This window comes from Humulus lupulus, chromosome 1 (genome assembly GCF_963169125.1).
Source record: "Humulus lupulus chromosome 1, drHumLupu1.1, whole genome shotgun sequence".
NCBI lineage: Eukaryota > Viridiplantae > Streptophyta > Magnoliopsida > Rosales > Cannabaceae > Humulus > Humulus lupulus.
The window spans coordinates 228,502,979-228,523,066 of record NC_084793.1 but is presented as its reverse complement, the minus strand read 5'-3'; the positions used below and the strand labels follow the sequence as shown (position 1 = coordinate 228,523,066).

At 37.1% G+C, this 20,088-nt stretch overlaps 1 protein-coding gene across 5 annotated transcripts; it reads right to left on the bottom strand.

Annotated features, from left to right (window-relative positions):
• Positions 1-279: 279 nt before the first annotated feature.
• Positions 280-16,235, bottom strand: LOC133803960 (uncharacterized). 5 transcript variants are annotated; one of them, XR_009878227.1, is made up of 6 exons: positions 15,963-16,235; positions 6,332-6,647; positions 6,049-6,163; positions 5,867-5,971; positions 633-779; positions 280-553 (listed from the first exon to the last, which is right to left on the bottom strand). XR_009878227.1 is itself a non-coding variant. In XM_062242106.1 (5 exons), exons 2-5 carry the CDS (start codon positions 6,528-6,530, stop codon positions 493-495), a joined length of 480 nt encoding a protein of 159 aa, XP_062098090.1. In that variant the 5' UTR covers positions 6,531-6,647; positions 15,963-16,235; the 3' UTR covers positions 280-492. The 5 variants fall into 5 exon arrangements, 1 of the variants encoding a protein (XP_062098090.1); XR_009878233.1 differs by having other exon boundaries at positions 633-719; XR_009878236.1 differs by lacking the exon at positions 6,332-6,647.
• Positions 16,236-20,088: the final 3,853 nt, after the last annotated feature.

The window sequence follows — 20,088 nt, the reverse complement described above, 5'->3', positions numbered from 1 at the left end:
AAGTACACGATACATCAATTTATGGTCAAGCGTCGTTACATGAAACATGTTTTAAGCAAACGCCGTGTCATGTGATACATGAGAGGACAAAATGTTTTGAAGTTGTCCTATGATGTCTTCTAAGTGCAAAAAAAAAAAAAAAAACAGTGCTTAGACAACACTTTTTTGAGACTGATGTACCATACACAAAATGGGAATTTGTTTCCTTGTTTTAAACCTCTATATTCATTCAAAATTTCTTGTATAATTACAATATAACCCAGATAAAATTACCCAACATACAAAATCAAAAGAATTCAATATATTATAAAACTAAAGTTACAAGATCAAGATGTATAATTATTGCCTTAACTATGTAAATACATTCTTGTCTTAATTATGTAGGTATCATTGCCTTAACTATGTAAGTGTTGTACTAAATATAATTAGCTTGTTTTGAATTATGATTTCAAAAGTTACCCTAGCTTCGGCTCATCCACTCAAGGAGCTTAGCTACCTATTCATTTCGAGTTTCATTGATTTCCTCACAGTTATATGTGTTCTTCCTGCCACACTACAAAAATACAAATAGAAAATTATGTTAGAAACTAAATTGAATAGAATTGTAGTTCAACTATTATAAATATACTTACATTAGTAATTAGCCATCAAATGGGTGCCTCATGCAAGCAACACTCCATCATCCTTATGATATAAAAGTCGCACTCTACCATTGAAGTCTAACAAGGGCAATTGAATATTTTCCACTTGTAACTTTTTTCATACATGCCTGTCTTTCTCTTAATGTGCGAAGAGACCATATATACATCAATATGAATGTAAGAAAATCATTCTATTTTTAGTATTATTCTTGTGTGGCTGTAAGTCAGCAATTGTAATTTATTATTCCATATTTTTATGATATAGTTAAGAGTTTTATTCTGTCATTATTATTTGATTTTATTTCCCTTTTAAGGGATCCTTGTACATGTTAAATACATGGTTTTTTATGAAAAATAATATACAGAAATTACCCTCTTTGTTGACTTGGTATCAGAGCCAACGCGCAACCCTAAAACCTAATCGCAGCCTGCCTCTCTCTAATCCCACTCCACTATGTCTGATAGCAGCGAGTCAGCCACCACAAAAATCAATCCCTCCGAGACCACTATTGTTCCAGCCAAATCTACCATTGCTGAATCCCACTCTGTCCAAATTACCACTATTCGCTTGAATGGTGACAACTTTCTGAGATGGTATCAATCGGTTAAGATGTATATGAGAGGTCGAGGAAAGATGGGGTATTTGAATGGTGAGAAAAAGGCTCCAGCAGAGGCAGATCCAACCTACGACACTTAGGATGCTGAAAATTCTATGGTTATGGCATGGCCTGTTAATTCCATGGAGGAGGATATTAGCTCGAATTATATGTGCTATCCTACAGCAAAGGAACTTTGGGACAATGTTATCGAGATGTATTCTGATCTCGAAAACCACTCTCAAGTATTCGAATTGAACCTTAAACTTGGAGAAATAAAGCAAGGCGAGGACAGCGTTACGAAGTATTTTAATTCGCTGAAGCGAATATGGCAAGACTTGGATCTCTTCGATACCTATGAATGGAAATCTGTGGAAGATGGTAAACACCATAAGAAAACAATTGAGAAAACCCAGATTTATAAATTCTTGGCTGGTCTCAACATTGAGTTTGATGAGGTAAGGGGGAGAATTATTGGAAGCCAGCCCTTACCTTCTATTGGTGAAGTTTTTTCTGAGGTTAGAAGAGAGGAGAGTAGGAGGAGTGTTATGCTGGGAAAAAAGGTTATTGGCACTACTATTGAAGGATCAGCCCTTGTTGTTGGAGGAGGCGCTACTATTGAAGGATTAGCCCTTGCTGTTGGAGGAGGCTACAGTAAGAACCCTTCACATCTGCCAAAACCTAATGAGAAACCCCGTGTTTGGTGTGATTTCTGTCATAAACCTCGCCATACTCGAGAAACCTGCTGGAGAATCCATGGAAAACCAGCGAATTGGAAGAAGAGCAAGGCTGAAAGAAATAGTCGCACCCCTACTGCAAATGAAGTCGAGGCTAGTCCTTTCACTAAGGAGCAGATGGCTCAACTTCATGCATTGCTGAAATCCACTTCGTCCTCATCTGGTATCCCTAATGTTTCTGTTGCACAACCAAGTAAAGAAATAAATGCTTTAAATTGTTTCTTTCCAGCTTATGCTCCTTGGGTAATTGACTCCGAAGCTTCTGATGATATGACAAATTCTTCTAATTTGTTTGACTCTTATATACCTTGTTCAGGTGATAAAAAAGTTAGAATTGCAGATGGTAATTTCTCACCTATTGTAGGAAAAGGTCTTATATGATTATCTGAAGGAATAGATCTTAAATTTGTTCTTCATGTTCCTAATCTAACCTGCAATCTTCTATATGTGAGTAAATTATCAAGGGATTCTAATTGTAGTGTAATCTTCCATGAATCTTATTGTCTTTTTCAGGACCAGAGTTTGGGGAAAACGATTGGCAGTGCTAGGATGATAAATGGTCTCTATTATTTTGAAGATAATATTTCTAAGAATAAAATTGCTCAAGGGCTTAGTAGCACTAGTTCTTCTTCTGTTTATGATCAAATAATGATTTGGCATTATAGGCTAGGTCATCTTAGTTTTTCTTATTTAAAACATTTGTTTTCCACTTTGTTTAAAAAGTTGAATCCTTTGTCTTTTCAATGTGAAAGTTGTTTATTGGCCAAAAGCCAACGTAAATCTTATATTAAAACTGCTTATCATTCTTCCAAACCTTTTTATCTTTTTCATAGTAATGTTTGGGCACCATCTAAAGTCACCACTAATTCTGGAAAAAAAATGGTTTGTAACTTTTATAGACGACCATACTCGTCTTTGTTGAGTTTATTTGATGAAAGAAAAAAATGAAGTGGAGCAAATTTTTTTAGATTTTTACAAAATAGTTGAAACTCAGTTTCAAACAAAAATCAGCATCTTACGAACTGATAATGAAACTGAATACTTTAATAAAATTCTTGGAAATTTTTTAAAAGAAAAATGTATTTTGCATCAGTCTACTTGTCCAGATACACCTGAACAGAATGGTGTAGCTGAACGAAAAAATAGACATTTGTTAGAAACAGCTCGTGCTATGATGTTTTATATGCAGATTCCAAAATATTTATGGGGTGATGCTATTCTTACTGCATCTTATTTGATAAATAGGATGCCTACCAAGATTTTGAATTATATTACTTCATTGCAAAGTTTCAAAAAATTCTTTCCAGATTCTAGGATTCATTCTGATTTACCTTTGAAAATTTTTTGTTGTACTGCTTATGTCCACATTCCTAAAAGGTCTAGGTCTAAGTTAGATTCTAGAGCTGAAAAATGTGTTTTTTTGGGATATCCTCCTAATAAAAAGGGATATAAATGCTTTAATCCTATTACTAAACGTGTTTATATAACTATGGATGTGTTGTTTGTGGAAAATATCCCTTATTTTTCAAAAAAATTAATTCAGGGGGAGACTTTAGTGGAATCAAATTTTTGGGAAACTGTTCAACCTTTACCTAAGACTTTTGACACTAGTATTAAGGAGATTAATCCTATAATTGTTGAATCTGAAATTGGTTTGTCAGAAAAAGAAATGCTACGATTAATTAAAAATCGTAACAACCTTGAACCTGTGGTTTATTCAAGGAAGAATGTCGCTGAAAGAGTTAGAGATCATGTTATCATCCCTACGTTTAGTCAATTGTCAGCCCTGGACAATGGTGCTTCAAGTATTCTAGGTAATTCTTCATCTTCTGTTCTTATTTATGATTCAAATCCACATATTATTCAGCCATCTCAATCTATTTTAAATTCAAATTCTGATCCTAAGCCTACCCCAGAGTTAGCCCCAGAAAATCTTGAAGTAGATAATCTTCCTATTGCTCTTAGAAAAGGGACCCGTGCCTGTACCAAACACCTATTGCCAAATACATATCCTATGATCACCTAGCAGAACCCTATAAAGCATTTACTATTAAAATTTCTGAACTGGTTGTGCCTAGAAATATTCAGGAAGCACTAGATGACCCGAATTGGAGGCTAGCAGTGTTTGAGGAAATGAATGCTCTCAAAAAGAATGGTACTTGGGAAATTGTAGTGTTGCCAGAAAAGAAGAAAATTGTAGGATGTAAGTGGGTGTTTACAATAAAATACAAAGCTGATGGAAGTGTTGAGAGATACAAAGCTAGGCTTGTGGCTAAGGGATTTACTCAAACACATGGAATAGATTATCAAGAAACGTTTGCTCCAGTTGCTAAAATTAATTCTATTCATGTGTTATTATCTCTAGCAGTCAACTCTAATTGGCATTTACACCAGTTAGATGTTAAAAATGCATTTCTTAATGGAGATCTAGAATAAGTGTTTATGAGTCTTCCACCTGGATTCGAAGATCACTATGGAGTAGGAAAAGTGTGCAAGCTGAGAAAGTCTTTATATGGACTCAAGCAATCTCCTAGAGCCTGGTTTGAACGTTTTGGAAAGGTGTTAAAGTGTTATGGGTATACTCAGAGTCAAGCAGATCACACAATGTTCTACAAACATTCAGAAGAAGGTAAAGTGGCTATTCTAATTGTATATGTGGATGATATTGTGCTCACTGGGGATGATTCTAGTGAACTCGAAAAGTTGAAAAGAAGACTCGGTGAAGAGTTTGAAATCAAGGACTTGGGTAATTTGAAATACTTTCTTGGAATGGAGTTTGCAAGGTCCAGAGAAAGTATTTTTGTTAGCCAGCATAAGTATGTACTGGATCTTCTCAATGAGACAGGTATGATGGGCTGCAAACCTGCTGAAACACCTAGTGAATCTAATGTTAAACTTCAACCTGTAGATTTGAAGAATGTGAAGGATCGGGAGTTGTATCAAAGATTAGTAGGGAGACTAATTTATTTGTCCCATACACGGCCAGACATAGCTTTCTTTGTGAGCATGGTAAGTCAGTTTATGCATTCACCTGGTTCGAAGCATTTCGATGCTGTTTACAGAATTCTAAGGTACCTTAAGGGAACGCATGGGAAAGGTCTCTTGTTCAAACCACGAGGACATCTAGAAATTGAAGCTTATACTGATGCAGATTGGGCTGGAAGTATAGTAGATAGAAGATCTACATCAGGTTATTGCTCCTTTGTTGGTGGGAATCTAGTTACTTGGCAAAGCAAGAAACAAACTATGGTAGCTAGAAGCAGTGCTGAAGCTAAATTCAGGGCTGTTGCTCATGGTATCTGTGAAATGATTTGGATAAAAAGATTGCTTGAAGAACTGAAGTCATCACAATCAACTCCCATGAAGTTGTATTGTGACAACAAGGCAACAATTGCAATTGCCCATAATCCAGTACTTCATGATCGCACAAAACACGTTGAAGTAGACAAGCACTTTATTAAGGAGAAAATTGAGAGTGGTCAAGTTTGTATGCCTTATGTCCCTACTGAACAACAAGTGGCAAATATCTTTACAAAAGGATTATGTAAAAAAAACAGTTTGATTTTCTAACTGGCAAGCTGGCTATGGAGAATATTTTTAGTCCAGCTTGAGGGGGTGTAAGAAAATCATTCTATTTTTAGTATTATTCTTGTGTGGCTGTAAGTTATTGTAATTTATTGTTCCATAATTTTAGGGTATAGTTAAGAGTTTTATTCTGTCATTATTATTTGATTTTATTTTTCTTTTAAGGGATCCTTGTACATGTTAAATACATGGTTTTTTATGAGAAATAGTATACAGAAATTACCCTCTTCGTTGACTATGAAAAACATATATTTTTTTATTTTTGTATCACCATATTATAATCTAAAATATGTTTAAAATATATTACCTGTTCATAAGGTTCGTGAGATCATTTGGAGGAGAATTTCTAAGTAGATCGAGATAGTAGCACATGTGATTATCTGGATCAATGATCACTAACATCCAATGACGTCTGCATTGAAAACAAAATTATTAATATATCTTTAATTAATAGCGCATAAGGAAAATCAATATTAAGATTTTACCCACTCGAAATGGTATTCCATTAACCAAGTTTGACCCATCAATGTGTTGATGATACGGCCAGAGATAATTTTAGCCCGATTATCTATATTGGACCGGATTTTTGATGACTGCAATGTCTCTATGAAACCAAAAACGTGTGATACCTCTTTGTTGCACAACTCAAAATATATTACACGGCATACATGAAAGTTAATCATATTATAAATATATGCTTCAAAAGAAACAAAATTATATAATATTTGTTAATTAAAAATTTACAACATATAGAATGAAATGCAAAACGCACCGATTTCCTCCATAAGTCCAAAGTGTACTATATCCTCATGTGAGATATATAAGGTATACGCATCGACCATAATATCGACCTCCATCGAAATGTAAATCATGAATCCTGGTTCTACATACTTCACAGAACCTATAAGTATTTTCAAAAACATAGAAAGTCCTATTGGAACCTTGACAATGATCAGTGGCTTACTAGCCATACTTGTTCCTGTCTCTTCTTGAGTAGTGGGAAGTCATTGTGGAGGATGTTTCGGGTCTTGTCTTGGCAGACCAACTAGTGAAATACTCTTTCTTTTCTTTTTTAGTCTCTTGGATTCCTTCACAATAAACATAGAAGAATTTAGATAAAAATTCACAAAAGAAATTATATTCTCTTTTGCAGCTTTTGTTGATAGTTCATGATCACAAGTAATGATCAAATGCGATGGTCATGCAATAAAACTATTGAGTGGTTAAAACTATTGAGTGCATGAACCACATGGGTCATCTCATCCCCAACTTTTGAGCAAGGTAGTTTTGCACTCTGATCTAGACATTTATCAACAACAACGGAATAGTTACCACGCTCTAATTTGACCCCATGTACTTCGCCTTTGGTAGCCATCACCCGTCCAAGAGCCACAACATCACCACCTTGTCCAACATATAATTTGCACTTAACATTTTTATGCGATGTAATAGTTAGTACAAGTTTAATTATCATTTCTTAAATAATAAAGAGACTTCAACTTTGGTTGGTTAGCATGAATAGTAGGTGTGGGTGTCTCATACGAAGGGGTAATGTCAATCGGTGCCTCAACTTTTGGAGTAGAGTGAATCGGTGCCTCAACTTCTGGTGTATTTACGCGAGAATGGCTACCAAAGCTAGACTGAATACCAAAGTTAGCTTGTATATGTGCCATCTTCGTCGATAACTCTTTAAACTTCAACATGAACAATTCATTTTAGTGAGTTTGCCCTCTTTTCTTTGCTTAAGCATGTCTTCTTGTAAAAAAAAAATTAATCAACTATTACAAGCAATTTCTCATCGTTTGTTTTCCAAGCTGGCGAATATGCTTGATGTCGTAGTTTATCATCTTTGATCCTTCCATCCTCATGCCATCTTAAATTTTTAGCATTTTCTAGATTCCAAAACAACCGTATAAATCTTGGTATCGGTGGCAAATACCATAATACTTTGGCCGGAATCCCTTTCTTACATTTTTTTCCATCTTGGTGACTTGCATTGGGATACTCAGATGCATTTTCTATGTTGTTGCAGTATAAAACACAAACATTAGGACATACATGTATCTTTTTATAATTCATTCTTAACGTGCACAATGTTTTTTCGCCTCATAAAGGGAAGAAGCTCATTGTCTTTTGGTAAAATCTATTTCATCAAATTAAGCAACTTCGTGAAACTTATGTCACTCTGATAGACCACCACTGACGTACGTGTACGCTAGAAGGAAAGGAAAGAGTATATCAGGTGCCAAGTCAGCTGAGGACAGTACTGGGAATTAATATTTAGAAAGTGGTTATGTGAGTTATTATAGCCTAAGGGCAGGTGCAGGGGTGCATGAGTGTACCTAGTAGTAAGAGAATAATAGAGGAGTGAAATGTAACGAGTGAGGTGTGAATTATCTTAGTAAACTTGTATTTGGAGAGACACAGGCTCTCAAATTCCTGTTAGTTCAATGAAAAGCTGCACTAATTTTCTATCCTAGATCTATTTGTTTCTGTTCCTGTAATACTGAATTGGCAGGGTATACCTATCGATTGGTATCAGAGACTCCCGATCCACAATGGCCAAGAAGTTCGACGCAGTGGTGGAGGCTTTGGATGGAAAAGTTTCAGAGCTCCAGCAGGAAGTTCAGTCTGAATTAGCGGCGGTAAAGGCATAATTGGGTTCACTAAAGGAAGGGTTAGCTCGCATGCCAGCCATGGACAAAGCCTTGCAACTGATTGTTGCCCAAATGAACCAACCCACTAGTAAGGAGGTCAACGAATCTGCAGTTATAAGTGCCAATCGGACTCACCGAGCTGTAGACGGTGATACGACGACAGGGAGACAACCAGTTGGGTCACCGGAGAGCCGATCTGCTCAGATTTCACCGACAGGCCACCCTGAGCACTTCTCTTCTGGTCCCTGTTTTGGCCGAGATTTTCGTCCCCTCATAATGGAGCTGCCCTTGTTTTCCGGTGACAACCCCAACGGCTGGTTATACAAAGCCGAGCGATATTTTTTGTTGTCCAAAATGTCTGAAGCCCACATGCTCGAGACAGCCATTATCGGCTTAGAAGGAGACACGTTAACGTGGTTTCAGTGGGAGAACTCCAGGCGACCGATTACATCGTGGGGAACATTGAAGACACTACTTCTCTCCCGTTTTCGGGCGCAGCCAGTCGGATCCTTAGCTGAGGAGTTTTTGTCGGTGAAGCAGGAGTCAACGGTGAAGGACTATCGACTTAGGTGGGAGGCTTTGGCTTCTCGGGTACCCGATACCCCTGACCACATTTTGGAAGGGAACTTTGTCAAAGGACTCAAAGAAGAGATTAGAAGTGTTATTCATATCCTAAAGCCCATAGGCTTGACCCAAGTAATGGATGTGGCTCAACGAATTGAGGAAAGTCATCAGATGCTATGTGGGCCGACCTCACTTATTCGTTCACCTCCTCACAAGCACACCTTGAGCCCTATCATTCCAACCCGACCATCCATTTCAACTTGGACTCCTAAACCACCATCGATTTTCAACTCAAATTCTTCGATTGTTTCAGCTTCAACGCCGGCACCAAGTACTACAGCAGTCAATATGAAGAACCCACAGACACGGAGAATCACTGAAGCGGAATATCAAGATAGGAAGGCAAGAGGGGTGTGTTTAAGTGTGAAAAAAAGTGGCATAGAGGGCATGAATGTGAGCAGAAGGCTTTGCAGATGATTTTGTTGATGGATGAGGATGAAGGTAGCCCACAGATGGAGTCACCACCACCAACCCCGGAACCGTTAGAAGATATGACGAGTGAAGAAACTTTGGCTACTTTATCACTGAATTCATTGGTTGGAATTACTTCTGCCAATACAATGAAACTAGCGGGCAAGATTGCGCAGCAGCCCGTTACCGTGCTCATCGACAGCGGAGCCACACACAACTTTATTTCGACTGACATGGTTAAGGCAGCACACATTCCAATCACAGCAACATCATGCTATGGCGTGTTGTTGGGCAGAGGAGGAAAAGTTCGAACTGATGGGATTTGCAGTTCAGTGGAGCTCGATTTGGGCACTCTTTGGGTAGTTACTGATTTCTTACCGTTAGAATTGGGAGGGGCAGATGTGATTTTGGGCATCAAGTGGTAGGAAACATTAGGGAATATGTAAGTAAATTGGCGGACTATGGTAATGAAGTTCGAGGTAGGCGGGGCGGATCATGGATAACATTGCAAGGCGATCCCAACCTTTGCAAATCACAAATTTCTCTCAAGGCACTGATACACACAACGCAACAAGAAGATGAGGGTTTTTGGGTAGAGCTTGGGGCATTGACAGTAGAAGAGGAAACAAGGGTAAGGCCAATCTTGCCGACTGTGGTGACCATTTTAGACAAGTTCAAGGTTGTGTTTGATATGCCGCAAGGGCTGCCACCACCTAGAGCAAGGGAGCATACCATAGCCTTAAAGGAAGGAATGGGACCTATTAGCGTGCGGCCATACCGGTATGCCCAAGCTCAAAAGGACGAAATTGAGAGATTGATGACAGAAATGTTGCAAGCCGGTATTGTCAGACCCAACTATAGTCCTTTCTCAAGTCCAGTCTTGCTAGTAAAGAAAAAAGATGGGAGCTGGCGATTTTGTGTAGGCTACAGGGCTCTAAACAGAGCTACAGTGGCTGATAAATTTCCTATACCGGTCATCGACGAGCTATTAGATGAGCTCCATGGTGCTAAGGTGTTTTCCAAGTTGGACTTGAAATCCGAATATCACCAAATTCGAGTTGCTGCCAAGGATGTGGAGAAGACAGCCTTCCAAACACATGAAGGCCATTATGAGTTCCTTGTGATGCCTTTCGGCCTTACAAATGCCCCTGCCACATTTCAAGCATTGATGAACGAGGTATTTCCTGATTTTTTGTGGAAGTTTGTCCTTGTTTTCTTTGATGACATTTTAGTGTACAGCTCTACTCTTGATGACCATGAGTGTCATTTGGTGATGGTTTTGGCGCGGCTATACCAACACCAATTATACGCCAACCGCAAGAAGTGTCTATTTGCTCAAGAACAACTAGAGTATTTGGGTCACATCATTTCAGCGGAAGGAGTTTCAGCGGACTCGAGCAAATTGAAAGCCATGGCGGAATGGCCTATTCCCAAGACCTTACGAGATTTGAGAGGATTTTTGGGCCTCACTGGGTATTACCGTAAATTTGTAAGAGGTTATGAGCAGATTGCAAGACCTCTAACAGACCAGTTAAAAAAGGATGCTTTAGGGTGATCAGAAGAAGCTCAAGATGCCTTTGTTCGATTGAAGGACGCCATGTACTCCGTACCTGTTCTAGCGCTGCCTGATTTTTCTATTCCCTTTGTGTTAGAGGCTGATGCATCAGGCAATGGGTTGGGGGCAGTCCTCATGCAAAATCAGAGACCCATAGCTTTTTATTGTCAGGTTCTATCCTCTAGAGCTCGTACTAAGTCTATCTATGAGCGAGAATTGATGGCAATCGTGTTGGCAGTACAAAAGTGGCGTCCTTACTTGTTGGGCCGCAAATTTTTGGTCCGTACAGATCAGTGGAGCCTAAAATACTTGCTGGAACAAAGATTAGTAGCTTCCGAGCATCAAAAATGGCTCACAAAGCTCTTGGGCTACGATTTTGAAATTGTTTACAAGCCGGGTTTGGAAAATAAAGCGGCTGATGCTCTTTCTAGGATCCATCAAGAGGTGTTCTTGGTTGTCATCTCTGTACCAACACTCATATCTATACCAAACTTACAGGCGCATGTAAAGGCAGACCCGATATTGGATAAAATCATCCATGAAATCAGCATTGGTCGAGATATTGGCAGTTATTCTTTAGTGCAGGGCTGTTTGAAGTTTAGAGGACGCTTGGTCATTCCTTCCTCATCTCCATTCATTCCCATTGTATTGCAAGAGTACCACGACAGCAGTATAGGAGGTCATTCTGGGGTATTCAAAACAATTCAGAGGATAGCGAGGGATTTATATTGGTCGGGTATGAGAAAGGATGTGCAAAAGTATGTTGCGGAGTGTGCTACCTGCCAACGAAGTAAATATTTAACCCAATCTCCAGCTGGATTACTGCAGCCATTGCCTATTCCGGAGCAAGTTTGGGAGGACATTTCAATGGACTTCATTGAAGGCTTACCGCTGTCCAATGGGTTCGATACCATATTTGTAGCGGAGGATAGACTCACCAAGTACAGCCATTTTATACCACTCCACCACCCGTTCTCCGCCACCACAGTTGCTACTGTTTTTGTGAAGGAAGTGGTGCGATTACATGGGATACCAACATCGATTGTGTCCGATAGAGACAAAGTATTTCTCAGCCTTTTTTGGAAAGAGTTGTTCCGCCTCCAAGGTACTCAACTCAAGCATAGCACTTCGTACCACCCACAATCCAATGGCCAAACAGAGGTGGTCAACAGATGCCTTGAGACGTATTTGCGATGCTTTATAGGTACAAAACCCAAGCAGTGGGTAGTTTGGCTACCATGGGCAGAATTTTGGTACAACACATCGTACCATACTTCAGCTGGGATGACTCCTTTTCTAGCTTTGTACCATAGAAATCCACCTCCAGTGGTTCGATTTGAGCATGGGAGTACTAAGGTATCAGCGGTTGAGGAGAGATTGCACACTGGGGATGACGTATTGGAGCTACTCAAGTTGAATCTCTAGAGAGCCCAACAAAAGATGAAGTCACAAGCAGACCGGAAGAGGAGAGAGGCTCAATATTAAGTTGGGGACCTAGTCTATGTGAAGTTGCGGCCATATAGGCAGAGATCGGTGGCTAAACGTCGCAATGAGAAGCTGGCGCCGCGTTATTTCGGACCTTTTCCAGTCTTGGCGCGAGTAGGGACAACTGCTTATCGCCTCCAACTACCTCAAGGCTCAGCCATACACCCAGTTTTTCATGTCTCACTACTTCGTCCTTCTTTAGGACCACAGCAGCAAGCATCTATCTTACCTCTGGAGGTGGCAGCAAACATGGAATGGATTTTAACACCTGAGAAGGTACTTGATGTGCGCCCAGGAACACACACGACTCCTCCCCAGGCCTTGGTCAAGTGGGTCAACCTCCCTGAATTTGAAGCAACATGGGAAGATTTTCCCACTTTACAGCAGCAATTTCCCGAATTTCACCTTGAGGACAAGGTCAGTCTTTGGGCAGAGGGTATTGATAGACCACCACTGATGTACGTGTACGCTAGAAGGAAAGGAAAGAGTATATCGGGTGCCAAGTCAGCTGAGGACAGTACTGGGAATTAATATTTAGAAAGTGGTTATGTGAGTTATTGTAGCCTAAGAGCAGGTGCAGGGGTGCATGAGTGTACCAAGTAGTAAGAGAATAATAGAGGAGTGAAATGTAACGAGTGAGGCATGAATTATCTGAGTAAACTTGTATTTGGAGAGACACAGGCTCTCAAATTCCTATTAGTTCAATGAAAAGCTGCACTGATTTTCTACCCTAGATCTATTTGTTTATGTTCCTGTAATACTGAATTGGCAGGGTATACCTATCACACTCCAACTACTACCAGCTTTTAAATTGTATAATTTTACCAAAACTACCAACTTTGACATAGGTGACCCTGAAAAAATTGGTTCACTGCATCTCCTAAGAACTTTAAAAATTCTTCTGGCCTATCCTCAAAACGATCATCTGCATCTCTCACCATCTCTATAGGGTCATCAAACACTTGAGCAAATTTAGTATTTTCAGTGCGTACTTTAGCAGTAGACTCAACTTGTTGTCTATGCCATATCCACTTAGCATAAGTTTTGCCTATCCCATTGAAATACAAATTATTTTTATTTCATTTATGTCCAATTTTTTCAAATTAGAACACTTTTGACATGGACAATGAACTCTTTTAGGATCCACAGCATTTTTTAAGGCTATTTCAATAAAACTCTCAACTCCATCCTCATTCTCTTTTGATAACCTATCTTTCATCATCCAACTCCTACCCATTTTTTATAAATTTAGGCAAAGTCTCTCCTATCAGTTTGACTCTATTCCAAGACACAATCTTTATCAATTATCATTATTATGCCTAATAAAGTAGACAATAAAAACAAACAAAAATAATATAACAAAGACAAAAATTATTTGTACGGACAGCACTTCCCTATCTTTGTAACCTAACTATCTTCAATATCATTTCAAATAATTCAATTAATTAAAAAAAAACATGCAAGTTCTCTTCCTTATATGGCCGCAACACACAATTATAAATATCACAGAATCTACTTCACTAAGACATACAACTTCCCAACTTTTCATTATCATCACGGCACACAATTATAATCTCGGAACCTACTTCATTGTGGATGAATATTTAAGATATTCAAACTGCTCTAACATTTGTATAATATTAAATAATATAAAGAAAATGTATATCTTCTAATTAATAGCAAGCTTTTCCAATGCTTCTTGCTAATTCCACACACTAAAAAATAAAATTATTTTCAAAAATATTAAGATACCAAAGTATACCAAACAAATTTATTTGGCACTTTCAAATTGTATGACTTAAATATAAAATGATATACATATTGTAGTAAATAATTGCATATTATAATAATGTAGTCTTTTGCTCATATTTGAATATTTATATTACGTTGAGAGAGTTATAAAGATAGATGGTAACACTCACTATGTATAGTTAGTATTATAGTAGTGAAGTTGCAGGTGATGTGAGATATTCAAAGCTTGAAAAGATTAGTATTATTGTGATGATGATGATCATATATATGATGCTTTTGTGATCCATTATCTTTAAAGACGTTATAACTTATTTGGTCCAAAAGTTTATATTATACTATTATTGGATATATAATTAATGTCAAGTAACAAACCAATGAACCACATAGGCTAGAACTTAGATTGAAGGAAAAGCATAAAGGCACATGATTTGATACATAATTCAGCACCTACTCGAGGGTGACCTTTACAAGACAGTTTATTTGGTTTGCTTCTTTTCAAGTCTCTTGAAAATTAAACAAGCAATGACAGAAAAAAATGCAGAATTATAAAAGTAATGACAAAGAAAAACATGTCTTGAATGTGGAACAGAAATTATAGATATTGAATCTTTTCTTTTTGGTAAAAAAAAGTAGATATTGTTATATATGCTCTACTACATATAGCATGCACTGCACTACAAGTAAGAACTGCAAAAGCAGAAGGATTTGAATATTAATATGGATTAAAAGAGAAACACCTCAGGCTATTTAAATTGTTGTTTAGCGTTTTTAATGACACCCCCACATTCCAAACACTTGAAAGTCCACACATTATCAAGACCTTAATAGGCTCATTACCATAAAAGAATTCTCAACTTTCTATACAAGCATACGTAAAGAGTTATCAACCTATAAAAATTAGGATAGCTCTTGTTAGAACTATAGCCAGCTAGTTCATAAGAGAAAGAAATAAAATATGAATAAGAGTCTATATTCCACCTGATCTTATAGAAAAAGTAAAAGAAATGGAGGAAAAAAAATCCTCATAACGACAAAAAATACAAAAATTAACATATTGGCAAGTAAAAGAAAGGCAACCTATATGTCTTAAAACATATCTTAACTTCAATTTCATTTCTCTACAAAATATTGTTGCTAGAGACCAACAAATCACACAACCTTTTAAAACTCAATTGATCAGTTATGAAACTGTAATCTCCCGCCTTAGTGAGGATTTTATGCCAAGACCAAAGAACTTAAAAAGTGAACAAGTTGATCTTTCAAAGCTTGAAATTCTTTGGATCTCAATTCTAAAATGTCAGAACCATCCACACGTTAAGAGACTTAACATATCAACGAACCAAAGAAATGTTTTCTTCACCAATCATTAACCATCCAAAGAAAATAAATTAAAACTTAAGATTAAAAGACCCCATCATTCATAATTTTGATAAAGCAAAAAACACTTGAACATTAACCAATAGTTAAAAGTTAATGAAATAAATTATCTCCTAAGTAGTACTAGCGAAAGACAAATGAGGAAAATCAACTAGAACACTACAAATTTGAATCATCAAACAAAGCACATAAATGATGAAAATCAAAGCATGTTATCATCTTCCCCTCCATGTTGTCTAGTAATAAAATCAGGAATCAACAAATAATATACTAACATTGACGTATTAAGTCAAAATCAATAAAATGAAACACGATTACAGGCATATATTTCTAGAGGAAACGCAGAACACATACACCAAAAAATAAAAACACAAGTAAGCTTGATAGTGCACTTCAGTTGAGAAGTAATCCAATATCACAGTCACAGTCAAAGAAATTTGAAATGAAAGAGGCCCATAGTTTATTGATTATACAACTAAAAACTTCTAAACCTCCACACCCGTGAGATACGATCATATATGAGAAAGGGTGGAGCTCCATACCGTGACGTGTTGTTGTCGGGGTTCCGTTGTACGCAGGGAAAGAAGGGAGGAAGACTCCACTCACACGGGCTGTTGTCTTGGGGTCGAACGGTGGCTCGAACGGCGGCTGGGTTGCTGTCCTCGGATCGGACGGCGGCTGGGCTGCTGTCCTCGGATCGGACGGCGGCTGTGACTTTGAACGGTGGCTGGGTTGCCACTGAGGAAGTGCTGCGCGAGGTTGAACTAATAAGGAGGAGGAGGGTCACGCGTAGAAGGGTTTGCCCTTTCTTTTTGAAAAGTTTTATATTTTAATATTAATAAATTTTCTCTTTTCTAAAAAATAATTTTAATTGCTTTTAAAAGAAAAAATGGCTTTTACCAGTATGTTCTTATAAAATTATTTACACAAGGGACTAGTTATTAAAAATATAACCGGATATTTTTAATTAAACAATTTATCTTGCCCTCACTAATATAATACTGGTTATAAACAATGAAATGAGATGTGAATAATCTTTCTACTTTTTTATAATATATTATTAAATTGGTGGATCACAATTTAATAATCCACTATTATATAAAAAATAATTTTAATTACTTTTAAAAGAAAATTAATAGTATAACACAATAATAAGTATTATTAATAAGTTTTTATTTAAAAAACTTCTTTTATTAAATATATAATAACTAATTAAACTAATAATTAATATTATAAATTATTAAAAAAATTAGACAATTAATGAAAATTCATTTTTAACTAATAAATATTCTATGTTGCAAATTAATAATTAATACTTTTGTATGAGTATATTAAATAATATTAAAATATACAAATTTAATTAATACTTGATTAAAAAAATTGTATTAAATGAGACAACAGTTTTCGTAGAAATGTCGTCTCGTGTTAAAAATAAACATGTTATGACAATCGTTTTTGACTGTCATGACATGTAAGTTTCAATTTGCATGGTACAACAGTTCTAGAGCATATTTTGTCTCGTGCATAATTTTAACATGAGACAATAGTTCTACTACAAATGTCGTCTCATGTGTGTTGTCTAAGTACAGTTTTGTAGAATGGGGATGGAAGATAATCTCTCCACCACCGGTTCGATATTTACTCTTGGAGGAGGTGCGATCTCATGGGGCTTCAAGAAGCAAACTTGTATATCACACTCAACCATGGAAGCAGAGTTTATAGCTCTAGCGACAACCAGCAAAGAGGCCGAGTGGCTAGGGATCTCATGTTGGATATCCCTTTTACTGCGGATATGGTATCAACAATTTCAATACATTATGATAGTGATAGCTAATCCACACTTGCTAGAGCATATAATAATGTGTATAATGGAAAGTCTAGACATATTAGTCTAAGACATGAATATGTAAGACAATTGATTTAGGAATCATATCGATCTCATATGCTAAGATAAGTGAGAACTTAGCGGATCAATTTACAACACCTCTTGTGAGAAGATTAGTAAGTTCCACTTCAAAAGGGATGGGATTGAAACTCCTAGAAGAATAAATTCACCAATAATGGCAACCCAACTCCAAACTTGTGAACAATAAGGGAAAATTTTTAATGGGTAAGAACAAGTCATTGATAAGGGAATGGTTTCAACATTAAAAAATTTGGTGAGTTCCATCCAAGATGATTAGTGTTGGTTGCTACTAAGTAAGAGTTAAGCCAATGGATTTTAATGAAGTTCAGTTGAGTGCAACAAGCATCTCTAAAGGTAGCAAAGATGGTATAAGAACTTCACATGTGAACTTCACATAAGGTTAGACCTAATGACGGTGTCTACGCTATAAAAGGGTCCTAATATAGTTTTGGAAGGCTTTATTACTTTCTCAAATCTCTCTCTAACCTCTTTCTCTCTTTCTTTCTTTAGCTTTCAAGAATCTCTAGTTTTATCCAAGAAACTCATAAAGAAAGTGCTTGGCTTTGTGAGTTTAAGGCTTGTTCAATCCTAATTATCATTTACTCTTATAAAAGGCCTCAAGCATTAATGGTGGCTAGGAAATAGAGAATTAGGACAGCGATAAGAATCGTATAGAAGCCTTAGTTTTGTGTTTTTGCATTGAAGAAGGAAAAGCTCAAAGTGGTGGTTCTCCAAGGGTTTTGAAGGTTCATCAAAGTTGAAGAAGATTGTTCTACAACTAGGGTTTGCATCATCTTTCTCAGTCTTTCTTTGGTCTCTTTCAACCATTATTTTGTGTAGATTCTAGTTTTTGTGGCGGTTTAATCTCACTCTTCCCCAACAATTTATATGTTCAGGATTTTATATATGTTTGTACTAAGCAAATAATCATGTAATAAATACAAGAAATGAAATTGATAAACAAAATAATGTCTACTTCTTTATTGATATTAAAAAGTGTTACATCAGAAATGTGGTTTTATAAGGGCATAAAACCCAACATTTAGCGAGCTAGAGAGAGGGAGATGGAAAGCATGATCAAGGCTTTTCAACTCTAATAACCTCTATATATAGTGTAGGCACCGTCATTAGGATTAACCAATGGGATTAGTCCTTTTAGAACACTTAAAACCATATTATGGAGGGAAAATCGCAAATTCTACGAACACCTACTATGTGGTGATGCATCGCATGCCAGGTGATGCATCGCTTGTTGTAGTCCAACTCTATTGTTTTGCGCGCGCAATGCGTCGCCTCTAGGGTGGCGACGCAATGCCACCGAGGCAGAGTCAACTTCTCAAAAGTCACCTTAAACACCTCTAAATATTTCCAAACTTTTTGGGCATGCTTAGATATCTCATTGTATCACTTTATACCTAACCAAGTCAATTATAGATAGCTACAACAAAAACTCATAATTTCACTTCAACTTAAGTGAATCATTAAGTGTTTTACACCACCTTGTGCAAAACTACTAAACGATTATATTTAACCAATCTCAACAGTCCCCCACTTGGTTAAATATAATCCTTTATTTTCTAGCAAAATAGTATTGGTGCATAGTATAAAGTATCTTTTGATTTGAACTTTATCATAGTGAAAGCACTTCAAAGCTTTATCGAAATCCTTGGTATCTTAAAGATTGATCCAATTATTTTGAGTGATAAAATCAGTAGCATCTCACACACCTCTACTTTACCACTCATTTTCCTACTTTTCTCACTTAGCACTAACATGGCCATGTGTTCATATATTCATGAACTTTCCCTAGAGAAACTCCAACTCCCATGAAAGGCAGCACCAACTCTAAATTCACATAGGGAATTTCTTATACCATATTTTCTACCTTTAGAGATGCTTGTTGCACTCAACTAGACTTCATTAAAAGCCTTAAGCTTAACCCTCATTATAAAGCAACCAACACTAACCATCCTTAGATGGGACTCACAATTATGTTAGTGTTGAAACTATCCACTTATCAATGACTTGTTCTTACCCATTGAACTCTTCCACTTTATGTATACAAGCTTGGAGTTGGGTTGTCATCAATTGTGAATCTCTTATTCAAGGAGTTTCAGTCCCATCCATTTAGATGTAGAACTTACCAGATCTCTTATAAGAGGTATGGTGAACGATTCTGCTAAGCTCTCACTAGTTCTCACATATGAGATCGATATGATTCTATCTTGAATCAATTGTCTCACATACTCATGTCGTAGACTTATATGTCTAGAATTCCCATTATATATGCCATTATAGGCTCTAGCTAAGGTGGCTTGACTATTACAATGTATCAAGATCATCAATACCTCATCCGCTAAAATCAGGATTTCCAACATGAGATCCCTAAGCCACTCGACCTCTTTGTTGGTTTCCGCTAGAGCTATAAACTCGGCCTCAATGGTTTAGTGTGAAATACACGTTTGTTTCTTTTCTCCCCAAGAAACTGCTCCTCCTCCTCGATAAAATCCCAACTGGTGGTAGAGAGATTTCCTTCTACACATGATATCCAACTTTCATTGGAATACTCCTTAAGTATCTTTGGAAACATTGAATATTGGAGGCTTAACTTCTTGGTCCTTTTAAGGTACCCTAGAACTCTCTCAATAGCCTTCCAATGTTTTATACTTGGATTGCTAGTAAACCGACTTAGTTTACTAATCGTTGTTAGGTCTATTTTAGTGTTGTTTTCGAATGTGTGTTTGGGGTATGTTTTTAGTCTC